The following is an 8,357-nucleotide window of genomic DNA, read 5'->3' on the forward strand; positions in this document are numbered from 1 at the left end:
GATAAAGGTGGAGGTGGGCCTGGATAAAGGTGGAGGTGGGTCTGGATAAAGGTGGAGGTGGGTCTGGATAAAGGTGGAGGTGGGTCTGGATAAAGGTGGAGGTGGGCCTGGATAAAGGTGGAGGTGGGTCTGGATAAAGGTGGAGGTGGGTCTGGATAAAGGTGGAGCTGGGCCTGGATAAAGGTGGAGGTCTAAACAGACGTGAGTACAGCTTCCTGCTGTCACAGTATTTTAAACACATTGATAAAGCAGGGTATGCTAAATGCAGCCTCTGCTCCAAGGAGATGAAGTACAGCAACAAGGGCTCACTGTCCTCTCATCACACTGACAGACACTGTTCACTGTGATGACCACAGCCAGAGTACTAACAGTCCCACGTGCAGTTAAATCACAGCTATTATTTTACTCTTGATAAGCTACTTTAGCCAGAGTAGATTATCATTTTCATTTAAATAATTGAACTGGATTGAATGCATATTAATTGCAAATAGAAGAGAGGCCACAATCCTAACCGCTGTACAGTAACAGTAGAAGTTAATATGAAGCCGTACAGTCATGAAAACTAATCACTTTATTTGTACAGGCGATGGTTCTCGCTACTCTTGCTATCTTTGTTTTTATATGAAACTTTTAAAGGTTAATAATAATAGAGCTGAAATACTGATTAAAAACTGAATAATAAATTCGTTTTTTGCTTAAAGTAAATGTTTTATCACTTAATTTTCTTCTCAGAGTACACCAGAATGCTACATTTTAAAGCTCATATTTAAAATAAAATTATCCTGGTATGTGTGAGCATATGGCGTCACAAAATGTTATTTCAATAATAGTTCAACATGGACCATTTTGTTACAATTTTGTTGGGCGGTGGGGCATGAACATTTTTCTTCCTCCAAAGTGGGGCGTGACAGAAAAAGTTTGAGAACCACTGATATAGAGCAACATAATTCATGTTTGCGCGTGTTCTCTAGCACCACATAGTGGATACAGGAACTGGTGGAATATTCGCACTACATAATTTCCAGCGTCAAACAGTCCAAGCATTAAAAATACGTCTTACTTGTGGGCGCGCTGTCTAATGTCGCAGATATTCATGGCCGCTTCTGCCAGCGTCCCGCCAGTACCCCTGAGATGCGGGAAGGTGCGAGGGCCCGTACATCGCTGCTTGCAGCTTTAATTATCATCAATTATCATTATTCTACCACATCCACTGCAGCTGTTATTAGTTGTTGTAATTTTCCCATCATTATTCTGCTCACTACTCTCATTATAGGAATCATTTATGTCATATCCATTGAATGTGTTGAATCTCTGTTATGTTGTTCATTCTGTACACATGACATCTATCACACTTCTGTCCATCCTGATAGAGGATGGAGAGAATCCTCTGTTGCTCTCCCTCCCCCTTCCTCTTTTCTCCCTGTTAAAGGGTTTTTTGGGGGAGTTTTTCCTGTTCTGATGTCAGAGAGCATTTGTCCTCTGAGGAGAATTTGTAATTTTGGGCTATACAAAATAAATTGAATTGAAATGTTGCCCTCCTGTTCAAATTCATGAACATTGGAATGGTGAAGAGGTACAGGGGGGAGAGAGCCAAGGATTGAACAGTCAACCTTGTGGTTACCAGACAACCCTCTTAAACCAGTGAGCCACAGTCGCCCAAAGTGTGGCAGTGTGATTGCATGTAAGCTGCTAACTCTTATTTTATTTTTTTCAGCAGATGACAGAAATCTCTTGTCAGGTCATTATGCACAGTACTGCAGCTACACCACCATGGAGAATGACACCAAGGAGATGATTTATGTTGACAAGCGGCACACATCATGGACTGTCGTCATGGAGAAGGCTTTTATCGAGACAGTGGACAAGCTCACATGTGGGATAAAGCTAGAGGACAACTGCACAGATGATCTTGCCCCGATCAGATCCCAAATGAGAAGTACTTATTTGATATAATGTAAGAGCATGTGTTGAGAAGATGAAGTATTGAAGGAATATTAAATTATCCCCACTTTACAGGCCCAGAGAAAGGCCCTTGGAATTCATCCAGTCTGGACATGTGGCATAGTGCCAAGAACCATCTTAGTAAGTTCATTCATTTCCATAAGGAGGAAACGTTTATAGTGCTATTATTATTTCACAGGCACTATGGGATGGCATCATTCACCATGAGTGTGACATTCACAAGAAGCTGCCAACATGGCACCTGGAGAAATCCCTGAACTTCAGGGACAGTGTGCCTACATGTTCCTCACAGATTATATATAGATATACAAGAAAATAGTCATGTTAATCAGAAATACATTTGTGAATGTTATTTTTATATAGGTTAATTTTGTTTACATTTAGTGAGAGCTATTTTGTGTGCATTGAAAAATATTTTTGTGGAGTCGGTTAAATATGAATCAAAGGACATTGGTACATTCATTTTAGCTTGGGTAGACTGGCCACTGTTACTGTTTGAAAGCAATATTTGATAATTACCATTTGATTCTCAAATGCAGTGATTGATGAATATGATACATGATGCATTACTGTACCTAATTACCAGCAGTGACGCTGGTATTGTTTTCACCTTGTGAGTCATAACGATAAAATGTGGTCCTGTAGACCACATTGGTAGGAACTCCCAGAGGAGGATTGTCTGTCTGTGATACTCAGCCGTTTGAGATGCAGACATGAAACCGGGGCCATCGACCCCCCACTTTACACTGTGGTCAAGCCAGCCCGCACGTTGTTTTAAGGTGTGTGTATGTACTAGGCATGGCGGTAAGAGCGTGTACGCACTGACTTCAAAATAAGAGCAAAGTTCCGGTGAACGTGATAGGACATGTGACATTCACTCAATAAGTCAGTCAATAAGTCGGTCAATAATAGATAAATTAATTTAAACATTAAAAACATAAATAAATAAATAGATTCAGAAACTTCAAGGTTATACTAAGTGACTAGTTTCACTTGGGATCGATAGCAGACCACCTCAAAGAATATTAGGACATGCTTATGTAAAATTTTAGAATAAAAGCCCTTTAAAATCTCATTCATGAGCTAATTTCCCTCAAATTTTAGATTAGAATTAAAAGGGAAATAGCTCATTGTCACAAACTAATTTGATATTGATAACAGACCACCTCGAAAAGTTCCTCTTCCAAACTCTGGACATTCTGATGTTGAATTTCAAAAAACGCCCTATAAAATTTCATTCAATTTCCCTCTAATTTCAGATTATATTTAAAAGGAAATGGTCTATAGTTACACCTTTTTTCTCCTTCAGATATATAGTAAACCACCTTAGAGTGTCAGAGAGAATCAGAACATTCTGATTATCATTTCACTTCAGATTATTAGCAGGTGTCCCTCAGAGAGAATCAAGAAATTCTGATGTAGGATTTTAAAATTAAAGCCCTTCCAAATCACATTCATGAGCTAAATCCCTCTAATTTCAGATTAGATATTAAATGAATTGTTAGTTACAAACTAAAACATTTTTTAACAGAAGTTACACCAACCTGCTTTGGGCCCAGGGGCCTTAAGGCAAGATGGACAATGACCATAAATAAAAATGAGTTGTCATGGCATGACGTATTGCCAAGAGTTGCATATCGGAGCTACTTGCTTTTAAAAAGTACATTTATCTAAGAATAGATCGCATACATCCAGTAGGCACATTGCTTTTACTGCTGGGATTCCCCCTGAAGTCCACTGTGATCTCCAGCGCCTTTTGTCCCATCTGCACACATTTTTAAGACAGCACAAGACTAACAGCTCCTCTGCCTCTCATTTTGACATCAGATAGGTCTTTCCCTTTGCATATTACAATTTAGATGGAACATCTAAACTTAAATTAAAGGGAATTTGTCTCATGAATGGAATTTGAATGTTCTGGTTCTCTCTGAGTGACACTCTGAGGTGGTCTGCGATTAATCTGAAGTGAAATTAGTTTGCAACTGTGGAACATTTAATTTAAAATCTGATCTAGCATTAGAGGGAAGTTAGCTCATGAATTTGATTTTAAGTTAGCTCATTAATGAGATTTATTTTAAAGAGCTTTAATTTTGAAATCCTACATCAGAATGTCCTGATTCTCACTGAGTGACACCTCAAGGTGGTCTGCTGCTAGTCTGTAACTATAGCACATTTCTTTTTAAATCTAATGTGATATTAGAGATAAATTGGCTAATGAATGTGATTTGAGGTTAGCTCATGAATGACATTTGAAAAGGCTTTTATTCTGAAATTCTATATAAAGAATGTGCCGATAGTTTCTGAGGTGGTCTGCTATCAATCCCAAGTGAAACTAGTCACTTTATACTGATTATAATCCTGCGTGACTATTCTTCTTATTCTCCATCTTCTATACAAAAGTTCGGATCTCAATTGAACCTCAATGACACTACTGGTACTATTAGCGTATATATTGCGACGTCTTCGGGCAGTAGAAGCCACACTGTCAAAGTTTCTTGCTAAATATTCTAGTATAACCTTGAAATGTCTGCATTTGATGTTGTGTACTGTCATTTTGAAGTCTTATTGGTCTTTGGAAATATATTCTTTATTAATATATTTTAATAAGTATTCACACAATGGAAACTACCTTTTTCCTTGAAATACAGTTTGCATGCAGTAATTATTATTGTTTTATAAGCTATCATTCATTAAATTCCTAAAAATGTTTTATTCATTTTGTTTCATTCATCATTTATTTTAGATATTTATCAATGTATCCATTATTGACAGATGTATTGACTGACTTATGGATCAAGTATCACATGTCCCATCACGTTCACCAGAACGTTGCTCGTATTTAGAAGTCAGTTTTTACACACACTTACCGTAATGCCTAGTACATACGCGCACCTTAAAACGTGCGGGCTGGCTTGGCTTTGGAAGTGGAGGCTGGTTTGGCGTCGTATTATTTAAAGAGCCAACAACATATACAACTCATACAATACAGCATTGTGCATGTTTCATACATGCATCTGAATGGTTGGTTGTTCATTTGTAATTGTACACATGATTTGTGCATAAGGCAAAAAAGACCACATGACACGGTCTGCTCTGCCTCTTGCTGTGTTGCAAGCAGTGACTTCTAAGCAGAAGAGGATCTCATTTTCACACAGGTTTTAACTGACCTACTGCATTAGACCCCATCATCGCCTGCTGCCAACCTGTGTCATTCACTCTGTCATATCAGGCTCAACCTGTTCAGAAAATCTCTTTAAAACGATTTCAGGGCATCTCTTTCACCTAGTGGTCTAAGGCACATACATACCACGTACATGCAATGTACCCAGTTAAAGTCCAGCTGGGGACCTTTGATGCATGTCATTTCCCTCCTTTTCTCACCAACTTTCTTGTCTGTCTCTGCTGTGAAAACATCAAGTATAGCTAAAAGCCTCAAACTAGTTGGAACACTAAAGGATCTGGTATGACTAGAGCTGGGTCTCAAACCTCAAACTCAGGTATCATGTGTGCAATAACAATCACATAGCTTAGTGTGTGAACCAGCAGCTTTTGGCCTACTGCAGCTAGGAAACAACTTTTGTGTTCAAAGCCTGCTAGACTTCTGTAAAATGATGTCAAATAAGTGACATTACACACAAGTAAATGTATTTCAGGGCAAGCATAGACACCACCTCCTTCCTTCTCTTACCTGTCTGCTAAGTGCTGTTCCCTGGATGTCCTCCTGCTGCTGCTGGGCGATAGTGACACCCAGAACCAGGGTGTGGACCCCGCAGGATACAGTAGTGATGAGCACGATGGGTGTCAGCCTCAAAGGCAGAGTCAGGAAAAAAGAAAAGCTGAAGAAAGCCTGCCAGCCCACAGTGTCGCTGGCCTGGTGGAAGCGAGCATAGTTCAGACCCAGGTAGCAGAATATCTGAGCTGCTATGAGCACCCACAGAGCGTAAGGCACCACCCGTCTCGAGATGCGGTCCGGCAGTAGCCCGAAGCGGCACAGCAGGTAGAGGACAATGTCGGCCGCCAGTCCCAGCGATGCCACTAAAACAGAAGCCAGCTTGTCAGTGGTATAGACCACCGCACACATGACGATGATGTAACTGTCGAAGAGGGCAGCGAAAACGACCAGCACAAGAAGGGTTTCGTGTCGCTGCCGTCTGAAGTACGTCTGGTAGAGGTTTTCCAGAGACTCTGGTGCGAAGGTGAGGCGCATGAACCGAGGCAGGCAGAGGCAGCATCCTGAGCTCCGAACCGTGACCTCATGTGTTCGCCCCACCGCCTGCCCGGGGTCAGAGGGCAGAGTGACCGAGCAGTCTGCAGAGTACTCTGCCGAGTACTCTGGCTCGGAAAAGGCTCGGTTTCGAGGCATGGTGACCACTCAGGGCTTCTGCTTCCTGCTTTCTCCTTTGAAATAAAAAATAGAAAGCAGTTTGTCGTCCTAAAGTAGACCAAACACTGAGAGAACTCTTAGGTATACATCATCTGCTCGTTTCTCTACTGCTGAGTAACCACCTTTTCCCCCTGAGAGCCCACATATGTGGCATGAATCACAGTAGTGTTGATTGTCAGGACCTGCACTCTGTAGAGATGTCGTCGTGGTCACTCCATCCAGTTCGCTCATCTGGCTTCGTAAATCCTGTGTCGTATGCACAGATCGAGCACGCCTACTCTTCTTCAGCAACGTGATCGGAAGGATGTGCACCTCGTTTCCTCCTTCAGCTTTACAAACGGGACCGTATCACCAGCTCCTCTCCACCTTTGTACTCCACAGTTGTGTTCCATGTCAGAGTTGTTGAATTAATTAGCGTTGGATCAAATAAGCAGATTCCCTCTGTCTCCATCAGTCCTCCGGATTGGACAGCTTCGTGCATCTTGGCCTCCCATAGTCCCCCGTCACACGGCCTGAATGAAGAGGGACACACAGAGGCATAGTTTGCATTGTTAACATTGAACAGAACCTGGTGATCAGCTCCTGCACATGGCAGCTACTGCGGAGACAGTCACGCCAACATCCACGTCAAAACCTAGCGCCTTACCGCACGTTTTCTATTCCTGGCAGGTGACGACTGGCAGCTGGTACAACGAAATCAAATCACGCTGAACATTGAAGTCTTGTAATGACTCGTTACAGCGGCAGATGTTTCTGCTGTAGGCCCACCTAGCTCCACCTAGCTCCGTGTGTCCGGAGCCGCACCGTCAGCCTAACTGCAGTGTGGACGCTGTGAACAGTCGGAGCTCTCAGGTGATACGGAGGACAATACAACTGACTTCACGCTAGTCACCCGTTTAAACGGTTGCTTTAGCTTCCCTGAGCTTCACGTAATATTGGACTGATACTTCTCTGTATCTGTTTCACTTGGGCTCTTACTGTCCATTTAACATGTCCCGTGTGTAATGTCCGTTAACCTGCTATGCAGTAAGCTCATCATTTGTCCCCGTTCTTCCAGATGCTGTGAAAACCCCGACATGATGTACACGGATGCATCATCTTACCGTGTGTGGAGTCTGACTCCGTCTTTCTCCGGGCGAACGTTGGTCCCTGCAGACGGAAACACAGCACCGTATATTAAGTCTCGGGTTGGACGACATTAGAAGAGCGGCCCGTGGAAATACGCCACGGAGGGTACACTAACCCCGCTTCGGTCTTGGGTGTTTTCCGCAAAAGCATCAGCTTCACCGTCAAGCTACACCACAGATGCTCTGGCTACGCGCAGATAATCAAGATTTCCGGTCGTTTTCAAAATACAATCTGTATTTGCAAATGTCCACTTTCAGCACTTTTCAACACCTGCGTAAACTCAATTCAGTGATGAGATGTGATGGATAGCTAGTGGAGTGGAATAGTGGACCTTGAGTGAGGATGTTTGCTACCATTAGGTAAACTTCATGAGATGTGAAGGCTTTATTATTGCCTCTATTAAGTCTGTTTCACAACGTTTAAATGATAAACTATTCACTGGCACTGTAAAGCCACAGTTAATGCTCAAACAATTGTTGCTCGACAAAATATTGCAGAAATTCAGAGCTTCAGGAGGCAGCTTGGAAGACTTTAACTCTATTTCTTGTAAAAGTCAATCTTTACAAATATATTTGGATATGTATTAGTGCCGCTAATATCATGCTTTTATTTTGAAGGTAAATATTGAAAAGCTTTTGTATTGAGGCTGCTCCACCGTTCTCTGGTTAACTTGACGGGTCCATCTCTAAATGTCCACATTTTCACTCAGTAGCCCCGCCCCTTATTAACCCTTAAACCACCCTTCTGCACGTGAGGATATGAACAAGAAGCGTTTGGTGACCCGGATGCTGAGCCTACAGTGTCTGAGGAGGAAAGTTCATCGTTGATAAATCATCCTCTCTGCTAGTGCTAAAGCCACTGAAGCAGCTCTGCTGGCTGCTAG

The 8,357-nt window shown here is 42.1% G+C and overlaps 1 protein-coding gene across 2 annotated transcripts in view; it reads right to left on the reverse strand.

Moving 5' to 3' along the window:
- adcy3a (adenylate cyclase 3a) overlaps positions 1-7,606 on the reverse strand; it is a 67,420-nt gene extending 59,814 nt beyond the window's left edge. For both annotated transcript variants that reach the window (XM_079165324.1, XM_079165323.1), the window contains exons 1-2: positions 7,450-7,606; positions 5,651-6,858 (exon numbers count right to left, since the gene is read on the reverse strand). In XM_079165324.1, coding sequence (XP_079021450.1) covers positions 5,651-6,325 — 675 coding nt within the window. In that variant the 5' untranslated portion in view covers positions 6,326-6,858; positions 7,450-7,606. The remainder of the gene's footprint in view (positions 1-5,650; positions 6,859-7,449) is intronic.
- Positions 7,607-8,357: the final 751 nt, after the last annotated feature.

This window comes from Pholis gunnellus (assembly GCF_910591455.1).
Source record: "Pholis gunnellus genome assembly, chromosome: 8".
Classification (NCBI taxonomy): Eukaryota; Metazoa; Chordata; class Actinopteri; order Perciformes; family Pholidae; genus Pholis; species Pholis gunnellus.